Raw genomic sequence first — 25,037 nt, forward strand, 5'->3', positions numbered from 1 at the left:
TTGCTCATTGTCGGGATCAGGTCAGGCAACAGGAGTGTTTTCACAAAGCAGACATCTGCTGCGCTGTGCTGCCCTTTTCAACAGTGACGTAATGTCCTGTGGCGAGTCTCGTCCATACAAACGTGGTGCACAGGAGGAGAGGGTAGGGGCTGGGCTGTGATTACAGATTGTGTGGGTGGGGATTTCGGAGTGAGAGGCTTGTGCCAGACGGAACAAAAAAACATTTGATGGAGCTGGAATAATTTGCATTAAAGGTTCCCTATAAAGTTCTTTTTTTTCCAACAGTTTCAGTATTTCTCACCAGAACAAATTGTGTGTATCCTTGAGGCCCAATAATCGTGTTGAATGCAGTTCCTTTATAAACATTTGCAATGCAGATTTATTTTAGAATTTAATATTATTACTAAGTTATAATATAACTAACGATTATTTTCATTGTTGATTAATTTGTTAATTATTTTTCTCAATTAATCGATTAGTTGTTCGGTCTATAAAATGGTTTCCCAATGCCCAAGATGCTTTCCTCAAATGTCTTATTTTGTCCACAACTCAGAGATATTCACTTTACATTGATTATCAAAATACAGTAGTTGGCGATTAATTTAATAGTTGATAGCTAATCATTGGTTAGCTGTCTTCGTCCCTGATTTGCTGTGGTATCACTTAGTTTCTTGGTTAATGCTGATCAGTGGAAAATATGTGATGACATTGTATACGTAACTGTCATGCAATACAAATTTTTGCTGCCCTGTGCAGTCGGGAGGGATAAATATTGCTTCACCTGTTTTGCTCATCTGTATTATACCACTAATGTGTTAAGAGAGCTGGATACGGCAGTCAGCAATCAGTTAGCTCCAGTGGCCAACTGCGGTACTGAAACTAACAACACTTGCTCTGTGTTCCAATACCCATACATCCGGTCACAATTTCCAGTCTGCAAGCCAGCAGAGGGTCAAAGTTCAAGACACAATGTTATGAAGAAAGGATATGTCCCAATTGTATACATACTGCATGAAACAGTATGTTCTTTGTAAGGGCAGCTGCAGTATGTACCAAAAGTAAAAAGAAAAATGATGCGATTTGGAACGTAGTCTCAGTCCCAAAAAGCATTTCCCTATAGACCATTATAAAATAAACCTCTGTAAAACTGTTGACGGGACACTTCCAGCTGCAAACAACCTCAGTCTTTACTCTTCGTTCCTATGACGTTTTGAACCATGAAGGTTTTATACTTGCGAAACTATGTGTGTGACATGATGTAAAGCCCGCAGCACAGCACCTCCAGTGTTTTAAAAAAACACCTTTTGAGTAACTTCCCAAGAGCTCACTGCACCAACTTGACTCAAAGGAACTTGCTTGTGCATTAGCGTACCCCCTTTTCCTAAGGGTTTGCCGGTGGACAGCCTACACATGGGGGTTGACGAGGGAGAGGACCGGTTGCCGGGCTGCATGGGCTCTGGTCCAAAGCGATGTGTGATGGTGCAGAACCCTAAGCTCCATTAGGCGGCCTGAGCTTTAACTTTTGTATTGTGGCCTGGAATGCATTCATCTGGCTGTCCATCTCCGGGCCCCCTCTCTGTCATGGCTTCTTACTAGCAATCAGCTACTTTTCAAATTGGAGGTCAGTGTCAGTTCAGCGTGTGATTATATGCTCTGAGTTCTGCTCCTCACCGCACGGACTCCACTAATACTTTCGTTGCTGTACACCAAATTAGATTTTTAGACATTACCTTCTTTTTCCATGTCTCGGTGTATTTGTGGAAGTTGGACTAGATAATAAATTGCAGAGTGATGCTGCATTTTAGCAAATGCAGTCTGAACATTTCCCTTAGAGCTCACTTTGAACCCTGTCTAACCAGTTTTTGAGCCCGCTGGCTGGTCCCACGCTACGTTCTAATATGCAGTGTGCTTGAATCTGACAACAGCTTTGCCTCTACAAGTAAATCTAAACCTCAGCAACCAATGCTCAGAGCTCCATATCCCATTTCAGACAACCCATTGTGAGTGCTGTATGAAAACCCCCTGTCAGCATCTGTGAATGTCAGACATTCCTTCCCGCGTTCATGTCTAGCACTCCTAGTGCATATAAATACTCGATTAGTGATATTACTCAGCCCTGGGAGACTTGGGATTGTCCCTACCCTCCAGGCAAGGAATTAGACCAAATTAGACACTAGGGAGAGACTATTTTGATGCATTCCTCCAAAATTACCTCAAGCTATATTTACCCTGAACTCAATGTGAAACATACGACTTAGAGATGTTGATCTTAGCTGGATATTTAAAAAGCTGGGACATTACACCCCTGATGGTTTTTGAAGTCTGTAGCATTGACCTGTATCCTGTAGAGATGGTAGGAATCAGTCAGCAACTCCAGATCTGAAATGTGAAGCCAATGTGGAAGCGCCTTAAAATTGCATTTTCTCTAATAGCCAGCAGGGGGCGAATCCTCTGGTTGCAAGAAGAAGTCTGACTGTATAGAAGTCTTTGAGAAAATGACACTACTTCTCACCTGATTCACCAGTAAACATGAGTTTATGGTCTCAATCACTAGTTTCAAGTTTTCTTCAATACAGCATGATGTTCATTTAGTAAATTATGGTCCCATTTAGAGTCAAATAGATCATAAAGCAGGGGATGCTTCAGGGCGTGGCTACCTTGTGATTGACAGGTCGCGACCACGGCGTTGTCCGGTCTGGGAGTTGTCCGTGTTTTTGTCTTACAACTTTAACCCTTTGACAGTGTGTTTTCAGTTCATGAAAGTTAATTGTAACGTTTTGGTCGCCAAAAAATGTTTTATTATGCGTTCGGTTGTACTTAGCTCCACCCTCTAGTGTCACTTTTGGTTGCAAAAAAACAAGATTGCGACGGCCAAAATGCCAAACTCAAGGCTTCAAAATGTCAGTCCGCAAACCAATGAGTGACGTCACGGCGACAACATCCACTTATTTTATACAGTCTATGGTAGGGAGTCATCATCTTGCTCAGGGGCACTCCAGCAGGGCAGATGCTCAGTTTATCAGCTTGAAACAAACTTTTCTGACTGTAGCTGCTGTCTTCCCAGTAGCTTTTAAGCTTCCTGTGATGGTCCACCAGTACAGTCAGACTCAAAGAGTCTCCTTAAACCTGGCAGAGCTCATCACGGAGGTCGTAGATGATAGTATTCTTCCAACTCCACTTAACGTTGTCTCAAACTAACTCAACCAATTCTCAACAGCCTATAAGTCACAATCACAGCTATTACCAGTCGTGGCTTTGGAAAAAATTCCTAAGTAATGAATGTGAAAGTACGGGGGAGGGGATGGGAGACGAAGAAAAGCTAATTTGCAGTCTCGTGTCCTGCTGGAGGAGAAAGTTGGAACACCCTCCTCGCAGCACTGTACATGACTGTTTGCTTGCCAAATGGAAGCTGTAAAAAGCTATTGCCGCAGCCTCACCCTGTAGTGTTCCTTCTTTGTGGGTGTATCGTATTGAAATTACAGACCACTGTGCCACACAAGATAAAAAAGTTTGTCATTGTGATATGGCCCTCACACCCTTCTCTGGAACATCATAAGGGATCGTCTGCACATAAAGAGAACAAATAATATATTGTTCTGGCATTCAGTGGGGGGTGAAACTGCAATAATCAGTCCCACTTTCCCATTGTGTCACTGTCCTGGAATGTATAACAATAGGCTTCACGTTATAATAGGCGCTCCACTTTTATCATTCACTAATCCACCAAGGGGTTCTTTTACATTCTCGATGACTAATTGCATTATTCAAACACCTGCAAGGGTACAATTAAAGCTGATTCATTATTTCTTCTTTATAGCAGCAGAAAAAAAATCCTAAAGTTATATGACAATCAAAACAATTAGTTTACATAAGGGGCTGTTCTTGTTTTGTGTCTGGGTGCAGCGGGAGCTTAAGCAGCATTAGTGTAGTAGTTCAGTTTAGGAAAAAGAGCAGGAAATGGTCAATATTCCAAATGTCAAAGCCAAATCCCAAATGTGAACCAGCCGGTGTAGCTAAATAAAGCTGCGAGTCACTCCGGTCCTGTGGCTGTTCTACAGATGCGACCTAATTTCCAACAAAGCCACGTGCTATCGATTAGGATGGACGCCATGCGGCCTGGCACAGTAGTTGTGTTTATTCCTCTGAACTCCTTTTACCCCACTATCTCTACATCATCCCCCCTAAAATATCCTGGAAAATAAGCATACGTTACTGTATGTAAGCTGAGGGCATGTTATTGTGATGTGAAAAGCTTATGACTTTGTGCCTTTTGTCTTTCAGCTATGCGTTAGCAGATGAGGCCTACCGTTCACTGAGGGACCAGGACAAGGACCAGTGCATCCTCATCACAGGGGAGAGTGGGGCTGGGAAAACCGGTATGTAGACAAATGCTAACTCCATTTTATCTTAACGTCTGTTCCTTCCAGGTGAAATTTAACTCTCAATGTATGCATCCGTTCCCAGTATGAACATGAAACGTTCTTCATGTAACTAAAATGGAAAGAGTCTCTGTCTGTCTGTCTGTCCTTCGATTTTATTGACAACCATTCATCTGATCAACTTCACACTTTTTGGGTATGTTGCTGAGGACCCAAGGAAGGAGATCTACGGGACATATTTATTAGTATTATGTTATTTACACACTGTGTAGTGTATTGAGAGGGGACCCATATTAACTGTTACACCGCTGAACGGCATGCTGGGTCGCTCTCTGTTGCTTGCTACAACAGGGTTAGAAATTAGCACCCGCCACAGGCCAAATGTTGGTGAATTTGATCAGCCTACTAGTCATGGTGGCGGGTAAACAATGGGGGCATTTAACAAACGATTGAATAATTCCATGAAAAAGTCAACTCAATCGTGAGGCGCCCTACGGAGCAGAGCAGAGAGACACTTCTGAATCATGCTGCGGCTCGTCTGGTGGAATTACAAGCATTGTCTAGAGTGGACACGATCATCTCCGGCGGCCACGTCGCAGTCAGAACGAGTTACCAGCTGCATCGGGTGGAATAGTGGTGTTACTTACTAGCCTATTACTACTGTCAAGTAAAAGTTGATCAAGTAAAATAAAACTCGCAAGACTAACCTTAAGCATTCAAGGTCAATGGCAATTTAGGGGTTACCTTCTAGTCCTAACTCTGTATCTTCAATCTCGACCAATCAGAGTAAGGTTCTTTGTGTTTATTGGCGGATCGCATTCGCAAACCATCTTTAAAGGTGCATAGTACCGCCACTTACTGTGTCGGAGTGTGTAGTCTGTTATCTGAGAGTGAGAGAGTGTGTGTGTGGTGTGAGGGAGGGAGACCAAAGGAAGAGCAGTGTCGAGCGTGAAGTTGTTTGGAGGAGCGGTTCTCGAGAAAGTTGCAAGCAGCAACACCGGCAATCGACCCGTTCAGAACAGGCATGTTTTGAACGGGCACTGCACTAGTTTGTCAAAAATCAATGAAAAAAAACACTTTTAAACGATCCAAGAGCAGAGCATCTTAGCTAATAGATCCCAGGAGAGTTAAAAATGTACCGTCAGGCCTTCTCATCTGTTCAGCTCTTCTTGTTTGTAGTGCCGTTTAGAAGTTTGTTTAAAGTGTAGTCAAGCAGTTTTTGTAAAGGCTGCTGTAAGATAAGGGTTGTTATGTATAAAGCCACGGTGCAGATTTAGATCAGATGTACCTTTTTTTTAAAAACAGCTTGAGCTTCACGTTGATACATGAAACATGACTGTAGCTCTGTGATGACCTGTATGTGAAGTGGGTGTAAAACGATACAGGTAGACAAAGCAAAGTCGACCGGCAGCATACAGGTGGTTTACTTGGACTAGAAACATGGAGCCTGCTGATGCTATAGAGGCCGCTGTGTTCACATCCCTGCTGGTCCTTTATTTCTGTTGGTGATTATAATAGTGTGGCCATGTTTGGGTCGAGAGCAGTATCACATACCTTACAGAAACCCAAGAGGAATGGAATTTCCTGGTCTCTGTTGGCAGCGCTGTGTCGCAGGTAAAAGCCATATTGAGTTGGCTGAGCACAAAAATGTTGGAAAGCCGCCGCAATCTACTCATAAAACACCTTCCTGTACAGTAAAGACACGGACATACTGTACATTCATACTTACATTTTGACCCTTGCACTTATTGCTTGACTGATTCCAGTATATACTAATGACTCGGGGCATTTCAGCTCTCTCCAAAAGCATTTATAGCACTGTACTAGTGCCCAGACTTGATGTTGATGGGAATCTCACTGTTCACACTGGATGTAGCTTGTGTGTTACAGGCTTTTAAGTGTGGGAGTGATTCGTAATGTCCATTTGGTTTCAATTAAATCTGGCCATGTGGCTTTAATCAACGGCGTGAGCAGCAATATAATTATCGTTAACTATCACAGCATTATCTCTACGTGGGAAAATGTACTAATGTCCTGAATATCATACAGCACAGAGTTCAAACTTGTGCTCCCATTAACTTTTCACTCAATTAGACAGAAAGGCACTGGAGGCGAGATAGATGCCAAAATGTTGATTCATAACAAATACACTCCTTCAGAGTTATGGTTCTTTATGTATGTACGGCTGTCCCCTCCTTGCTATAAATTGAATCTATCACGCAGCCTTACTTTTGTCTCTTTGTCACCTTCTGCACTGATGCCGTGATATCCATTGCCTGTATTGATAATGTGACAAACTGTTTTCATCGCTCTTTGCACATTGATCTCTGGCTGGAGCTCAGATTTAACAACATAACTTTCCCCCGTAGCACTTTGGCAGCAAACATCAGGAGCCATGGAGAGTCACACAACACCATTTAAACAAAAGGCCCCTGTCAACACTGTCATCCACAATAATCATAATCATTTCAGTAGGGAAATGCAGTGATCCAACAATAAAAACAGACCCAGGACAAAGCAAATGGAAAGCACAGCACAGTTTGACAGATCATGTTTTGCACTATGCGCTAGCCTTTTTATTTGGGTTCTCTCAGCCTCTCATGGATATTAAAAACCCCACTCCCAAGAAGCTGTTCAGCCAAGTCGAGGAGATAAATTTGGATTTCAGTAATCTCATCGGCCCCGGAGCTTTGTAGTGGAATAAGGCCATCAAAAACGTGCCTACCCCATCGATATGGGTCATTGACTTTCATGTCTGTTTCCTGTACTCGGTCTTGCTGTGGCTCCTATAGGAGCAAGGAGCTGTGACGAACATTATTATCAGATGGCAGCAACTGCGTACAGGAGACATAACACAGTTCTATTATCTACGAGACATGACTGAAGAAGTTTATTTCGCTACCCTGAGACATAAAAATGTGACGATTACGCAGTGTGTAGCTTGTTACTCAGCAGAGCAGGGACTCTTTATCTCTGCTTTTTTTTCTTTTTGCACACCTCTTCCTCTCTACCTAAGCAAAAATGTTTGAGCGTGTCTGGAGCTGTTTGTATGCCAGGCTCATCAGCAGTCTGTACCAGCAGCTACTGTCAAGCCCTTCTCTATCCCTGCTTGGCACATCACACACAACATCAGTTCTGGGTCACTGTCATCTCACTGGACAGGAGAGATGATCTCGATGCCAGCAGTCATCCTACATGGCATGCTACTTGTTTCAGACAGCACAAGATGCCTGTTGAGCCCATTTGTCGTCCAGAAAATTATTTTTGGGAACACACTGCTCTCACAAGACACTCTCTGGATGAAGTGGATGAACGAGGATCATCTCTGTCGATCCAAACGACGTGTCCTCAGTGCATCCTTCTTGGTTCCCACAGTGAAATCAATCATTTGAATGATGATAACATGATGCAATATTGGTCAGCGTCTAACTATACACAGTGGGTCTCCATTCTGAGGCCTCCTCCTCCTCTGCTCTGTACCCCAGACTAATGAATGACCAACACCCTTCCCTGATGGGTGTCAGGGGGGATGAGGTAAAGGGGGATTTTTATGTGGAATGGTGTGAAGGGTGGGCACGTCGCACTTGCTCCTAAGTCATGTCTAGCGAAAGGCTTTGACTTAATATTTATTTATCGTGTCTGGTTATGTGTGTTCCAGAGGCCAGTAAGCTGGTGATGTCATACGTGGCGGCGGTGTGTGGGAAGGGCCAGGAGGTGAATAAGGTCAAGGAACAGCTGCTGCAGTCCAATCCCGTGCTGGAGGGTGAGTGAGCGCCATTCACAACTCAAAGCTAATCCAGAGGCTGGATCATCTGAAGTTCACATGTGGAGACTGAATCTGTGTTAACAGGTTGACAACACTGTCTCGTTCTAAAGGCTCCTAAATGCGGCCTTCTTTTGACAGAATTTGGGAGACATAAATGATATTATATTGTATATTTGCAGCGCTTAGCTAACTGTCAACCACCCTGCGTTGGTTTGTTGTTTAATAGAGTTTTATGACAATCTTTGATGTTTTTGCTTGGTTTTGGATTACGTAGAACAGATACTACTAAATCGAGTAGCGGTACTAGTCGGTACTAAGTCGATGCCGAATTTCTGGAAAAGTGACGGTACTCGTTTTTCTACAATATATAGGTGTACCGTAGGTACAGGGGATCAGGGCTCGAGACTAACGTTGCCTCATTGTCCCGGGGGGCGGTAGAAAATTTCCCTGATAATGCTTCATTGTGAACAACAAATCCGCGTTGAAATCGTCAGAAGGAGAGCTAGTTAATGTTAGCCGTTAGCAGCCGTAGGGCATCGCAGCTCTGCTTGGCTAATAACGGAGCTAACAGCTAACGTTAACGGAGGTTGCATCGAGTTACATTATGATGCATTCAAACTCTATTCAGTAAAAATGAGTTTTGGGAAAAGGTGAATCCTAACGTTATCATGATGTGTTCAAATGTAATTGGAAAATTTAGTTTTTGGCAAGAAACTTGAGGCAGCATCAGGGATTTTTAATAAATTTGCAAAAGAGAGTATGCAACTGGTAATAAAGGAGCATATGTTGAAGTACAAGGGATTTATTGTTTAGTTTTTTTTTACCCTGGTATTGAATTGGGTATCGAGTATAGTGGAATTTCACTGTCTCGATTCGACAACAAAATTTCTGATATCGTGACATCCCTAATTTCATCACCGCACAACTCCTGATAGTTTTTAACCAACACAATAAGTCACACAGCAACTGGAAAGCACAAGTTTTTAGATAAATCATGTAGACACTGACACACACACACAAACATGGAAATTGTACTGTCACAGACAAGTAAGCTGATCAGCAAAATAACTTCAGGGGTTCTCTGAATACTGCGTAACACACTCTTTTTATTTCCTCTACTTCTCCTCAGTACACCACACACACATACTGTCTCAATCCCACAGCTCAGTGCTGGCACAGGAACAGCTGTATTTTAATTGGGGGCAGTGGACAGGAAATGCCCGTGAATGATGAAGCTGTATACCCGCCCGGGTTGAGTCGCTGCAGAGAAACCTGCACATCTGCAAGAGTTTAGCTCCCGACAATCTAATTGCCCTAACGTTGAAATAAAGGGAGAGGGGAGCGCAGTTATCGTGCCGCACACAATGTGTCTGTGTCATGCTCGCTCTCTGTGACTCTCTGCCTCGCTTTCTTTCTTTCAGAGTCTTTATTGGTTTCATTCTTTGTCAACCGACGATGACTTTAAACGCACATTAATCAGCCGTTATCAGCAATTAAGCGGGTATGCTAATAGCGCTGTGATGCATGACACATTAATAGCATTTTAATGTAGAAAAGTGGTTAGAAGCAATTTAAGAGAGCTCTGGATTGAAAAATACTGTTCTAAAAAGGCTAATTTATGCACTTAACATGGTGCATAAATGCAAGTTTGTGACTCTTTTTATGATCACACTCAAAAAAAAATCATACACTATGTTTAAACATCATGTTTGTTATTGTTTGTTTATAGGCACTGGCACATATTGAAGCGCTTTGACTTGACTGTGGTGTGACAGCAAAGTTCAGCCCCTCCTAAGCCTGGAAAGCCGCGGTGCTTTGCTTAATCCATACAGAATTATGGGGCTTCATCAGTACAAATAGCTTTGACATCCAGCCCTTTATATGATTGACAGCTAGCTGGAGTGAGGCCCACTGTTAAGGATCACTAATATTATTTGGAATATTTGTGCACACAAGCTTTTGATTTGTTTTAATATTATCGGCTATAACTTTATACCAGAGGGATTAGCATAAATTATGCATTGGTTGCAATGTTTTCATCATGTCTCATTATGATTTTCAGCCTTTGGAAATGCCAAAACAGTGAGGAATGACAACTCCTCCAGATTTGTAAGTATCTTCTTCAGAACTGATAAACCAGCCAGTGTTGTTTAATTGGATGTTTGCTTCTCTAATGAGGTCTCATTTGCTCGATATTATGCACAGCTTGGATGTTTTTCATTCAGACTTCATTGGAGTTAGTGCATAATCTGCCACTTTCATCTACATTTTTCTCTCTCCTTCAAAATAAACCCCACAGTGCTTCTTAACTCTCTACTTTTGTGTCCCCTCTCTATATTTCTTTTAATTTCTTTTACACAGTGACTTTCTCATTTATGTGCTTGCGTCAGCATGGCTCTCACTAAATTGAACTTCAAGTAGAGATCTACGATGTTATCGTAGCTTGTTTTCCTCACTTCTATTGGTCGAGCTGGATCAGTTCTCATGACAGTAACTCTTGTCTAGACGCTAGTTGGCGTTAAGTAACAACAGACTTTGTAACGGCTTGATGGTTTAGAGAAAAGACCTTCAGGGGTTTCTACATATAAACTGGTTTTAAAACTCACAAAATCTCAAGGCTGATGTCCCTGATAAGGGATGCATGTTGGTACGTGTTTCACAGCAACATTAAATTCAGGGAATAACGTCCTTTTGAGTGGATTTTGTCACATGTGTCTTTCCCATATAATGAGAAGACATATATTGGTTCTGTCCCTTACAGCAGCCCACGCACTGCTTCAATTACAGCAGGCCTTGCACGCTTGATAAATTGCTCTAGCACATGTTAAATGTCTCTTTACATACAGCATACAGGAGAAGGCCTTTGACCTACACTGCAGTTCATCAACTGCAGAGCGTGGTCAAATGCCACGGCAGTCCAAACACACTGGACTATCTGTACAGTTTGTCCAAACTCTCATACGGTTGCACAGATTCTCAATGTAACAAAATTGCACGTGTTTATAAATTGTCAGGTCGCTCTCCCGGCCTGCTGTGTTTGGACAAATCTAATGCTCAGCTCTATGGCAGAGATATCATCATAAGAATGATTCAGCATAAAGACAGATCTAGAAAATTAGTTATTTCCAGGCAGTATGAAAGGAGACGGGTGTGTTTTGCTTTTTGTTTTCCCGAGAGGGCATTCTCTCCCACTTTCTGGCTCGTTATTTTCAGGGAGGCTCGATACAGCAGCAGCAGCCTGCTTCAGTTTCCTCCCATATGACATGACGTTGCATCATTTCGCCACTATCACACCACCACTTGTGTTCATGTTAATTTTTCTAACATGAATGTTTATTTAGCTGAAAATTCGCCAGAAAAGGGAGTCAGTTTATCTGAAAAACTTCCACTACATCCAAGTGAAGTGTACACTTAAGGGATTTTGCCTCATTGTTAAATGGAAACTTGTTATACCAGCCAGTAGTAGCTAGCAGGCTAACTGCCAATGTATTTTTTTCCGATCCCATTTCTTTCCTTTTTCGCAGTATATTCAATCATCTACCTACATTGGTACATACAAACACATGTCTGTACTTAGGAGTATTATAAAGGAGTATGCCCCTGATCTGTTTATGTTTAGGTAACCTTGGTGTAAACCTCAGGCTTCCCCACTAGATACCAGTTCATCAGAGCTCCATCAGTTTATCAGATACCTATGAATCAAACTGTCACTTCATTTTGCTGAGTGCAGCAGGCTTATTGAGTTTGGCTGGAGCCCACTCACCAGTACAGCTTGGCCTGCTCCGAGGACCTGACTGCTATTAATACATCAGAGGGGGGGGAAACACACAGGACTCTATGTTCTTGCATCCAAGTTTGAGACAGAAGGAGGAGAGAGTTAGAGAGAGGGCCTGAAGTGCTTTGTTTTAGTCCTCCAGTAGAAAGACGTTTGGCATGGTGGGGGGCTTTCCCTCCACAGAGGCCAGTTTATTTCATAGCAGTTTATGATTGGCAGCTGGTGCTGTATTCTAACTTGAATGGAAGATGTGATGATCCTCACTGTGTGACCTGAGCTGAACTCATGACCTGAGCTTTGGACTCCAGCTCACAGCGTACACTGTATATTAATGTTATTCAGTTCTAACTGTTGTGCTCTGATCCACAGGGAAAGTACATGGACATTGAGTTTGACTTCAAAGGAGATCCTCTGGGTGGAGTCATCAGCAACTGTGAGTAGTTTTGTCCTTAAAATTCAAATCATTGGTAAAATTGCACACGTCATATTTCCTTTACCGTTATCATATAGTCAAATTTGTATGCCTCTGCGTTGGCAACAGCTGTGCCGGAAGCATTATGATTTCAGGTTGTCCAGCCGGTCCATTCTCGTAAACGTGATGCCTGGAGGGAATTTTTTTAAATTTGGCACAAATGTCCGCTTGGACTCAAGAATGAACTGATTAGAATTTGGTGGTTAAAGGTCACTGTGCCCTCACAAAACACATTTTTGGCCATAACTCAATTATGGCAACTTCATACAAATGTGAAAGTGATGACATTTTGGATAGACATGGATATGAATTACAACTTGAATGGTTGGCGCAGGCCTACAACCGCAAGGCAGCAATTCTAGTTTGTCTTCTTCTTGTCATGTCCTGACACTGATGTGTGCCCCAGCGACAGTTAAACAGTGCAATTAAACATACAAATATCTGTTGTTTGTCTTCAAAAACAGTCTAAGAGGGCCATCAAGTTTTCAAATAGTTGAGGTAGTTGCACACTCAAAATTGATTAATGCTTAATTGAAACCGACCTTTCAGAACGCACCCCTACCACCGCCGACATTCTCTCCTCAGCTCTTTTCTATGTTATCTTGCCTCCATTCACATTGTTGTGTCTGCGCTGACTTTTCCGCCAGAGGTCACGGAAACAAAGAGGGGAGCTGATGGCCGAGGCACAAATGAACCTCTTGTCTGTTGGCTCGAGTTAGTCCGACACAAGGGACAGTCTGTGAAGAAGGGCCACTGACATGTGACTGCTTCAGACGGGGCTGGCTGGGCTGGCTAGACAGATGGATGAGGACGCTCTTGCAGGGCGAGCTCTGGATGGATTTCTCTTCACCTCTCTGCTCATTATTTTCCCCCTAGATGTACATCCGTCAAGCCCTCGGTGCTTCCTACAACCGAGATTAGATATAGCTATAGCTTTTTTGAAAAGCCAATTCTCTGTAGCTTTATTGATAGATATAGTTTTTGACAATAAAAACATAACCGGTTATTGTTCCCACATTGCTACTTTAATGTGTTTTTGCTTATGTAAGGGAAAGGGAACATGTTGTGAACAGAGCGTGCGATAGATGCTGTTCAGGAGGCTTTACTGCAGAGAAAGGGAAGCTGTGGCTCAAAAAAAGCAATAACAAGATGGCTGAAGGGTTTGGCTGGACACAATGTGAAATTTCCCTTTTAGAGACTCAATAGAAAAGTAAAACAAATACGATCAAATATATTAAAAACATTGAATAAGACGCTGGAATGGAAGAAGTGGCTCCTCAGCGGTATTGTTCTTCCCCTCTCTGCGTCTTTGACCGCTGCTCTGTATTGCTGCTGCCAGCCACTCAGTCGTGGATGTATTATTGATGCGCCGGCTCTTACAGAGTCACTTATGTGATTCATCACGGCCAGTGGGTGCCACAGATTCACATTCGGCCTGACCCACCGCTAACTCTTTGACAGCCCCAGGTCTCTGTGTAGCGCGCTCTAGTTAGGTGCTGGCTCCACAGATCTGCAGTGCAAAGTGGCCCTTCTGTCCTCTCAGCACCCACAGACTGGTGAGTCAGAGTTTGTCCAAAGATTGACAAAGCCAAGAGCAGTTCTTGTTTTTTATGGCTGGAAATCTGACCGTGGTTGAAATGGAAGTTCATGTGGATATCTTTTTGTTTCACTTCAGTGTAATGTAAACTCTTAAATCTCCTAAAATAAGATGTTTTCTAACCAGACAAATTGGATGCTATTATGCAGCCAGACCCGGCAGTGAAGACGATCTCCGAGCAGCCTCAGACGCTGAGCTCTGCTGTTGGTCTTTAATTAAATCATACTCAGCCTAATGCGGTGAGCAGATGACGGGTCCCCTTTTAATCAGGTACTGTTGCACTTGGTCGGCAGCCCAGGAGAAAGGGCTGACGTTTGATATCCATGTGTGGTTACCTCCTTGTAAACTTCCTGTAGTGCGTGTGGCTGGGTCGCCATGGCAACCTGAATACATACAGTAGTTTGAACCAGGACGCCCTCTGAGCTCCATATACAGATGTTGGGCATCCTTAATACTAGCAGGTCAGCCCCCTTATTCACTACTCAAGGACACCTCAGTGAATCGCCATGGCAACCTTTCCTATGAAGACTATTATTTTTGTCATCATTTGTCATTGTTTCCTCTTGTTGTCCTTTACTCCTTTTAGATCTGCTGGAGAAGTCGCGTGTGGTGAAACAGCCGAGGGGAGAGAGGAACTTCCACGTCTTTTATCAGCTCTTGTCCGGAGCCTCCGATGACACACTCAGTAAGTCGTAAAATAAATGCTGGAATGCGTTGAATGGAAGCATCAACGTGTTTTCTGGGAATAGTGTGTGGATAGGCGCGAACTTAACTTGAAGATTAGAGTGCTCCTGGATCTGAGAGAAATGGCCAGTCCATTCTCATTCCCAGGGCGTCGCATATCGACCCTTAAGTGCTGATAATGAGACGCGCTGGGCTTTCCATTAACTACAATGTAAACCCATCTGCGGCAATAGTAAACGCACAGGGAAAGTGCTGTGGTGACGTAGTTTAAAGATCAAAAGAGACACACAGGGCAGGCGGGAGGGGAGGTGGATGGGTCCAACAACACATGGCTTTCATCCAGGAGACCGCTGTTCGTTTCCCGTGCGTTAAGTTTCACAATCAGCTGTTCGTTCATGTCCTGTGTTCACGTCAAGTCATATTTTCACTGAACAAACGTCGTCATTTTAAGCTCAACTGTTTAGTTTTTTCCCAAACCTAAGCAAGTGTTTTTGTTTAATTCACAACCTTAAGTATGTGTTTACCGCGACCGAAAAGTGAGGTTGGTAGGAGTTGGGATGAGAACGTGTGTTGAAATGTCAGTTTTAAATACAACAAACTTTAAATCCACTCTTCTTATCAGCTTTAACCACAAACTGGGGTTGTAATATATCCAGCCTGATAACCTAGAATAACTTCTGGTCTCAGAATATACACATATCTGCTCACAGGAAGTAATAAATCAAACGTCACCATAGCGAGCTGAGCAGTCTTGTCCAGAGCAAACTAGTCTCACCATTGTTGAATCTTCTGTTTGTTTTGATTTAGGTGTCATACACCAGACTGGGATGGTTAACATGATTATGGAGTTTCATTATTTACATTTTATTTACCTCTTAAACTGTCATCTGGAAGCACCAGCGTGCCATTCCTTATGTTAAATCTTACATAAATATTTCCCAGCGGTTTTGCAGCTGCACGGAACACATGGCCGATGCATTAATGACCCAATCTTCCTGCCTAACAAACAGCACAGAGAACAAAGGCGAGCCGTGAAACCGGTTCCCTCTATTTGCTTTTCTGTGTACAGAGGGCATTGTTTTATGTCCGGAACACAGGAGAGCAAAATAACGGCCATTGACTCCAGAGCACACTCACACATCAGAGAGGCCTGATTCAGCTGTAGTTAATGCAGCCACTAATGAAATCCGACACATGCGCCCACCGGAGGAATAGATTTCTTTGCTACTAGATAGGGGGCCTTTAAAGAAGGCCATTTGATCCTCCAGAATAATGTTCACAGCAAGAACTCTTAAGAGCATTCACTGTGGAGAAATTGTGTTTGGAGTGGGTGGGTTGAACAAATTTGTGTTAAAGGCATGGGTGTCACATTTCAACCTTTGCACCTTCAAGTGTTTCTTTCTTTCCAGATGGTCCTTGAATAATGCAGCTTATAACCATCATTGCAAGAATGTGTTGTTGTTGTTTTTATCCTCACAGCTGTGAGTGTGTAGTTGTGTAATTTTCATTTAATGTAAATAAGGCTTAAATTGCCTGTAGTCACCCTGCTGTAAGCAAATGTAGTTTAAATAGCAACCACATGTTTTGTGTGTCACAGAGAAGCTGAAGCTGGATCGAGACTTCAGCAAGTACAACTACCTGAGCCTGGACTCTGCCGCGGTCAATGGGCTGGATGATGCGGCCAACTTCAGAACAGTCAGGGTGAGTAGTACATACACTTTTCTTTGATGCACCCATGGTAGATAAAACATCATAAAGTGCCCTGTAGGGTGCCCTTCGAGTAGAGAAAATGCGATAAAGTGCTCTCTAGGGTGCCCTTCTAGTAGAGAAAACACAATGAAGTGACCTCTAGGGTGCCCATCCAGTAGAGAAAATGCGACGAAGTGACCTCTAGGGTGCCCTTCCAGTATAGAAAACCAGATGAAGTCCCATCTAGGATGCCCTTCCAGTTGAAAACATGTGATGAAGTGCCGTGGGTGGCCACTAGGGTATCCTTAAATTTGAGAAAACATGATGCAGTGTTATATAGGCTGCCCTGCGTGCTGGTGCCTCATCGCATGCAGTTGTGCCCCTTTTATTTTTTTCGCCCCTGCCCCTCAGACAGCCTGAGTCCATCACTGTTACACTTTACCCTAATTTAGACATAATCCCAGTTGATATTTTAAGATGAACTCCAAATAACAGCAGGTAGAAATTATCTCACTTTTATACAAAAAAATTTAATTACAGTTTTCTAAACCACAAAAAAACAAGCAGAAACACTCATCAGAAGCGGCGGCACGCTCCGCCGGCGTTCAACACCAACGTTCCTTTGCATCATGCCGAGATAATCTAAATCCTGTACAGAGGGTAGAGGCGGTCTGATTTCTCCTTATCTTCTGGACTCAACAAACTACCAGAGCATACCGGTAGACTATAAAACTCCATCATCTTGGATTGTGAAAACACTCCACAGCACACTCTCCTCCCACATGTTGCAAAACCAGGTGAACCTTGAACTGAACTTGAACTTGAAAGTGAACTAAAACCTGAACTACTAGTTTCGCATTGATTAAACACGGGGAAATTCCACATGCGGCATTTAACAAAAAATAGTTCAACTTGTAACAGCAGCGTTTCTTTGGGGAAAACCGCAGGAGACAAGGCAGCTGCTTCCTTTTATTTAAATATGTTTGTGTGCACATACATGCCAGATCTTGTACAATGCCACTACTTGTTATCTTTACTGACAGTGACACATACTGTAAGATGTTGTGTCTATAAGAGACTTTCATTGTTATCAGTCCTGCTCCTGTAAGCAGCTACTGTATAAGCCTCTGCAGTCTCCTCTGTCACACTGTACTTTACTTGTTTCCTTGCATTTCACATCCTGCTTCTGATCTCCTCTCACATGGAGGTTTCACAGTATTCCCCGTACAGCTGCGTCTCACCACCGGAAACACAAGAGGACATTCCCACTAAACAATGAGTTTCTCCACATGGCCTCCTTGTCTGTTATGAAGCCAAAGATCGCCTTACTTTCTTCCCTTTAACACAACTATGGTACTGAGTTTACTTTCAACACACATGAATAGACTTCAGTACCGCAGCCAGTGCTGGAAAGTAACTACGTACATTTACTCAAGTACTCTACGTAAGTACAATTTTGATGTACTTGTACTTGAGTATTTCTATTTTCTGCTACTTTCTACTTCCACCCCACTACATCTCAGAGGGACATATTGTACTTCTTACTCCAATTCATTTATCTGATAAATTACTTTGCAGATTAAGATTATTAATACAGAATATAATCAATAAATGAGTTATCATAGATAGAATATAATAAACATTATTCTGAAATGGGCCATTCGGCATAAGAGTACTTTTTGTAATTTAAGTATAGTTTGATGCTAATCCTTTTTTTACTTTTACTTAAAGGAACAGTTTATAGGATTTAGGGGGATTTATTTTCAGAAATTGGAATATAATATTAACAAGTATGTTTTCTTTATGTGTATAATCACCTGAAAATAAGTCTAATAAGTAAACACTGTTTTTGTTACTTTTGAATGAGCTGTTTATATCTACATATATCTCTTCACGGAGCCGGCCGCCAGGTTTCTACAGTAGCCCAGAACGGACAAACCAAACACTGACTCTAGAGAGCGCCTTTAACGTTTTCGCGTCGAACACCGTAGTTCTCCTACACACTTGGCAAACAGGAGAATTTTCTCTTTTAAGTAACATTTTGAATGTAGAACTTTTACTTGTAACAGAGTATTTCTACACGGTGGTATTTCAACTTTTACTTAAGTAAAAATAGCTGAGCACTTCTTGCACAACTGACCACAGCAAGCAAGAAACTTAAAGGCGTTGGGTTTCTGTAACACAATAATCTCAAGCCCTTCATTAATTGTCTGTTTTGTCAGCTTTGTAAAGGAAGTTGTTTCATATTTGGCACTTGGATGATGGTCTGGGATTCAGTTCAAGACATTTAAATATTCAATTGGGTAATTTGGAGTTTTGCACAAGTATATTGAGCTGATGTGTTTTTTGCTTGTCTTCTCGCCAACCGTGAATTATGTAAATCGAATGCTCTCTTAGTTTAGCCTGGAGTCCCTCAAAATAGAGACCTCAGTCTGAAGAGACTGTTCTCTTGAATTAGAGGTTAAAAAAGCACAGTGATCTGGTTGGCACAGCTTATTGGCTGGTGCAGCTCTGCCTTGTTCAATCTTTTTTTATTCTTGTTTGACTTTTCCAATTCATTATCATAACAATAATAGTTGCAGGCTGAAATAATAATGTGTCAGCATTACAGAACTGTTGCACAGTAATAGACACTGTCATTGCAATGCATTTATAGCTTAGTTCCTCTTTGCAATCCTCTGTGCATGTTTCTTAATAAGGTTCAACAACATCAGCTGATTTGTGACTTTTTGCCTCCCCTTCCCAGAATGCCATGCAGATTGTGGGCTTCATGGAGGACGAGGTGCAGTCAGTGCTGGAGCTGGTGGCGGCCGTGCTGAAGCTCGGCAACATTGAGTTCAAGCCAGAGTCGCGCTGTAACGGCTCCGACGAGAGCCGCATCAAAGACAAAAACGGTCCGTTAAACAGGAAGTCTCTCCATCATTAAAATATCTCTGATACTTTTATAACTCATTTCCTCCTTCATTTTAATAAAGGCAGCATGATGTTATAAATATCACACTAGCTGAATAATTATTTTAATTTGTTCATTTCTTTTACATTTAAACTTTTTGTCCAACATGCTGTACTGGCCTGATGTTGAGCCACTGCCCCCTATTGGCTGCTCTGATCTCCTCTGCAGTCATCCCTCACCTAATACATATTTGTATTTTATGATTTGCGTGACAAGAGCTGTTTGTGTCATCACTCCCACAGCTGTTCTCTATAGGCAAATATTACATTTACATATTTCCCTCCACGACAGTGGCATTAGTCATCTTCGTGCCACTTTTGCTGAGAAAATGCACGCCTTTTTTTCTCATATGAATCACTGTCTTGTTGTGGTTATATTGCATATATCTGTTTGCTCCTATTTTCAAAATGACTTTTTAGCAGTCTTCCGTCTCTGCCAGTGTGATTACTGTATCATCAGAGACATATTTATTCAGTCCATAGATATATTCACACGTCAGGCTAATGGCTTGCTTTCTTAAAAAATTCATAGAAAATAAAAAAGGAGAGTTTGATGTTAATATTTATTTAGCATATCATCACGAGAGGTTTTACAGTTGTAATGAATTAACTGTAATGCATCACAGTGATCACCCCCAACAAATTCTTCACTAAAATGAGGGAGCAAATTTTTGTGGAATACACATGTGGTGATCTTCAAAAACAAAACAAGCTGTCATCCATTTGATCTACCAGCTTTATGTTTAGCTGCAACTACGGCTGTCAATCGATACAAATATTTAATTGCGATTAATCCTGTGATTGTCCGCAATTAATTGCAAATTAATCACACATTTTGTATCTGTTCAAAATGTACCTTAAACGGAGATTTGTACCAACATGGGAGTGGACAAATATGCTTGCTTTGTGCAAATGTATGTATATATTTATTATTGGAAATCAATTAACAACACAAAACAATCACAAATATTGAATATCATAAAGTGGGCATGTCTGTAAAGGGGAGACTCGTGGGTACCCATAGAACCCATTTTCATTCACACATCGTGAGGTCAGAGGTCAAGGGACCCCTTTGAAAAATCACCATGCCAGTTTTTCCTCCCTAAAATGTAGCGCAAGTTTGGAGCATTATTTAATCTCTTTTTCTAGTAGCAAGCTAGTATGACATGGTTGACACCAATGGATTCCTTAGGTTTTCTAGTTTCATATGATACCAGTATCTTCAAAACTGAGCCCGCTAGAACCTCCGGAAGATCGATTGCGTTAAAGAAATCGGTGGCGTTAAAACGAATTTGCGTTAACGTTTTATCTCGTTAACTTTGACAGCCCTAGCTGCAACATAAAGTATGGAATAAAAATAATGGTCATACAGTCATAATTTATATCCTTTTTTTCCTTTTGCAGATTTGAAGGAGATGTGTGAGCTGCTGGGGACTGAACAGTCGGTGCTGGAGAGAGCGTTCAGCTACCGCACGGTGGAGGCTAAGCAGGAGAAAGTGTCCACCACCCTGAATGTGGCTCAGGTCAGAGGGAATGTCTTGTACCAGTTATGCCAATGCGTATCTGTCCTACTTGAATTGACATTAACTCCCCCCCCCCACACACACACACACACACACACACACACACACACTCAAAGGGCATAAAAAGATAAAGGGCCATTTCTTCCCCCTGACTTGCTCCGCTGGCTGCCACCTCTCATCCATGTCAATGCAACATGAAAACCTCTCCATTATAGATAAGCCCGATTCCTCCTGGAAATTCAAATGTAGGTCATGTTTTAGAGGTTAGTGAGTTCGCTCTCCGACTTTTCATATGACGTAGATGCTGCAAATGTGGGCCCTGAGAATTAACCTGACCTCAGAATAATGTTAAGTCACGGTTTGCTTTCATGATTCAGTGAATGTTTGAGAAGGTTGTCTTTCTTTTCCTACATTTTTTGATCTGTTGGAAACTCAAATATTAGCCTTTCGGATTTTTCCTGGTATTTTTGGGTATTCAGAGTGAAAATGAATTCATGTATTTTCATCACCAGTTATGTGTGTCTATTTACAGGCCTACTACGCCCGAGACGCCCTCGCCAAAAACCTCTACAGTCGTCTGTTTAGCTGGCTAGTTACCAGGATCAACGAAAGCATTAAAGTAAGTCGTGTCCAGAATATATTTCATTTTTTGTCAGTTTTATTTTTCAACATTTTTCACGCTAGGTTAAACCAGCTTTGTGATTTTTTAATATTGACAATATTGTCTCCCTGCAGGCACAACCTAAAGCTCGCCACAAGGTCATGGGTGTGCTTGACATCTATGGCTTTGAGATATTCGAGGTAAGACAAAAGGCCGATCAAACCCGCTCTCCTTTGTTCTAAGCCACAAGGACAGCATCTGACCACCCAAAACATTTTATTACATTTAAAAGGATTTAGCCTCGGGCTGTTTGCATGCGTGTCCCGGTACCTGTGTGAGGAGCTTATCAACTAGAACCGTGGGCTGATAAAAGCACATTCAGATCAGATTAGTTCAGCTTTATTGCTCCCGTGGGTGAAATTATTTTGGTTGCAAGGTGATTTCAACACGAAAATCTACCTCTTTTTTATGTCGAAAAATGGCAACATTAAGGGACTGCACGACACATAATACACCCTGTCAAAGATATTACACAGTAAACAGCATGTCTCAGATACCATAGCTGCATTGCAATAGGGTTGTATGGTTCCATTATGTTAACTACAGGGATGCATGTGCATGCAAACACATGCAAGGCAGAGTTTGAGTGCACATTAAGACTAAATGGTTGATGCTTGATGCCTTCACTCCCCCCTACCCCCTCATATGTTCATGTCTTTTTCATATCCCTGCTTGTTCACCCCCATTCACTCTCAAGTCCTTCCTCTCCTCTCACTGTTGTGTGTTGTGTGTCTGGGTTCCCAGGATGGAGTAAGTAACACCTCCTGCACCGGCCTGTTTGCTGTGCCAGTGTGCATGCTGTGATCTAAACTCTAAGCGACTTAATTCAGCTCCTCATTTAAAGACGATTCAGGGCACCCGGTGTGCAGCATAGCGACACGACTGAAACGATGCAAAAGACGCCTTTGCATCGTTTGAATCATGACACAACACTTAGTTACCAGTTTATTAGGTGCACCCAGCTACAACCAATGCAGTGTAATACAGCAGCCACGCAATAAACGCTGCATTCATGGAGGTTGCTGTGTGATGCTCAGCTTTTAGAGAGCTGGTCATTTCGGTAACTGTAGTTTGCGGTGCTGTTGAAGTGTTTTGCATTATACTGAGAGGAGTTTGTAATATTTTGTCCATCCCATTTATGTCAACAAGGCTAGACTAAACGCTGTTTAAGAAGGATTGATTTATTGCAGGCTCTTGTAATAGACTGGATTAGTTTTAGCGAGGTGTACCTAATAAACTGGCAACTAAATGTGTTGCCGCTGTATTGAATATCTGTGGTTTCTGGTTATAAACAGATATTAGCTTCAAGAAATAGTTGACTATTTTGGAACTTATTGTCTTTCTTTCCAAGAGTTAGATGAGAAGATTGATACCACTTTGTCTGTACGGTAAATATGAAGATACAGCCAACAGCCTGGCAACAGCTACTGCCAGTTAGCTTAGCTTAGCATAAAGACTGGAAACGGGGGGAAACAGCTAGCCTGGCTCTGTCTGAAGGTAACAAGAACTGCCTACAGCACCTCTGAAGCTCACTTTAACATGTCCCAAGATAACAAAATGGACTATTTCTTGGCTGGGGGCAAAAGGCTGGAGTCGCGTCGTCACCGTGAAGTTGCCTGGCAACCGGTGGAGTTACTGCACCCAGCCAAAGAAATGATCTGGCACATTAACCCCCTTAGGCTTTTATACAGATTAAACAAATGAGAAATAACCTATTAATTGGTGAGTTTAAGAGGCGCTCGTAGGCAAATCCAGGATACCTGTTTCTTCCTGCCTCCAGTTTTATACTAAGTTAAGATAATAGTCTGTTAACTGTAGATAGACATATTTATTGTTCAGACAACAATGATCTATCTCTGTGAAAGAAAGTGAATAAGCTTAATACCCAAACTATAACTTTAACAGAGAAGGATTAGGCTGATTCTCTGGGGTGTTTTGGTAGTCTAGACGTCATTTAACAAACTAACTATATTGAGAACAATAAAAGGTGTTAATTTAATATGACAAGATGAGTGTATGGCAATTTCGTGACCTTGAACTTCTGCCATAATATACAGGAAAGATTTAGCAAAACAATTTCAGTCCAGTCGTCCCTGTAAGTATTGTTTGGAATTGTTGTTGATTTAATCTTGTAAAACATAATATTAAATGCAAGGACTTTCTTCTACCCTTGGGGGCAAGTGAATCAACACCTCTGAGAAATGGGACCATTATCTTCAAACACAGTTTTAAGATGGAGGCTTCCTAAAGCTGCTATAAACCACTTATCATAAAAGAGCTCAGGTGCAGATGAAATATTTGTAAGGTTACAAGTCATATTTCAGTCTGGTGTCTGCTGCCACTGGGGTATAGAGATGCTATTGAGTGTGCTCGTGTGTGTGTTTATTAGGGGTGAAGACGACCTTTTGGTTTCTCAGTAAAAGGAAATGAACATTAATAACTGATGTCTCTCGAGGCTATATGTTCTGTTTCCTGGTCGCTGAGAAACCTTGCTGTGTCTTTCCCTCTGAGCTCTTAGACTAAACATGCTGCTCTAACCACTGCTGTGTCCTTAGCTAATGTATGTTAACCTAACCCAGCACATACTGTAATAGGGCCGTCTGCCAAGAAGCATGACTCACCACTCGATGGTCATAATTGACATCAATAATAATTGAGAAACGCGGAGAGTAAAAACGGTCGAGGCTTTTTAACACTCCGTCAATGTTTAATGAAGTCTGTGACAATTTACGGGAACTTGTTCCGATAAGGGTTTATCATCATGATGTGCACCACTAACATTTAACGGTATCAGTTGTTCACTGTCCAGATTGATTAAATGTTTGATCAAGTGATGGTTGTCAAAGTTGACGAGGTAGAAGGAGAGAGCTGCAGGTTATAGTTTGTTCAAGCTGATTATTACCCGTATAATATATCCAATGCTTTTTTTCCACAGCACAAAAGGTCAGATGAGATCAGGCTTTTATTTTAAATACCTTTTCTCTTCACTGGATGTAACTTCAAACACCATTCATTGCATGGCCAGTTTAAATAGTCAGAATTGAGTTTGCAGGTTTTGAAAATGTGATTGTGGATGTAGTTCTCAGATCCAATTCACTACATCTTATCTTTATACTAAATCTAAATTCCAAGAACCTTCTTTGGTCTAAACCTACAGTAAGCTCTCCTTATCGATGGCACGACCATCCTCTTTAATAAAACACTGCAGGAAATTGATGGACACGGCAAAAGTTTGCGAAGATGTGACCATGCTTGTGAATGTTTGCTGCGAAGAAAGAATGCAGCCATAGCTTTGAGAAATAAAGAAAATGAAGCAGGAGTCGTGGTTTATGAAGAACAGCAGAAACAAAAAACAAGCTCAGAAGTTTAATAACTTCTGTAATATAACCGTTACAAGTGCAGTGCCCGTTCGGAGCGCGTGCCTGTCCAGAACAGGCCGATTACTTTGCCCCCAGAAGTGCTTCTTACAATAGTTGTCAAGAACCGCGGTATGGTTGCTTGTACCCACCAAGAGTGAAGTTGATTGGATGAACAGTTTG

At 42.0% G+C, this 25,037-nt stretch overlaps 1 protein-coding gene across 6 annotated transcripts in view; it reads left to right on the forward strand.

The window, feature by feature from the left end:
• The window catches only part of myo1b (myosin IB), a 72,553-nt gene that overhangs the window by 27,555 nt on the left and 19,961 nt on the right, over positions 1 to 25,037 (forward strand). For all 6 annotated transcript variants that reach the window (XM_074657489.1, XM_074657493.1, XM_074657492.1 and 3 more), the window contains exons 4-13: positions 4,282 to 4,376; positions 8,038 to 8,142; positions 10,208 to 10,254; positions 12,290 to 12,353; positions 14,576 to 14,674; positions 16,271 to 16,374; positions 19,109 to 19,256; positions 20,719 to 20,837; positions 21,370 to 21,456; positions 21,573 to 21,638. In XM_074657489.1, coding sequence (XP_074513590.1) covers positions 4,282 to 4,376; positions 8,038 to 8,142; positions 10,208 to 10,254; positions 12,290 to 12,353; positions 14,576 to 14,674; positions 16,271 to 16,374; positions 19,109 to 19,256; positions 20,719 to 20,837; positions 21,370 to 21,456; positions 21,573 to 21,638 — 934 coding nt within the window. The remainder of the gene's footprint in view (positions 1 to 4,281; positions 4,377 to 8,037; positions 8,143 to 10,207; positions 10,255 to 12,289; positions 12,354 to 14,575; positions 14,675 to 16,270; positions 16,375 to 19,108; positions 19,257 to 20,718; positions 20,838 to 21,369; positions 21,457 to 21,572; positions 21,639 to 25,037) is intronic.

This window comes from Sebastes fasciatus, chromosome 14, assembly GCF_043250625.1.
Source record: "Sebastes fasciatus isolate fSebFas1 chromosome 14, fSebFas1.pri, whole genome shotgun sequence".
NCBI lineage: Eukaryota > Metazoa > Chordata > Actinopteri > Perciformes > Sebastidae > Sebastes > Sebastes fasciatus.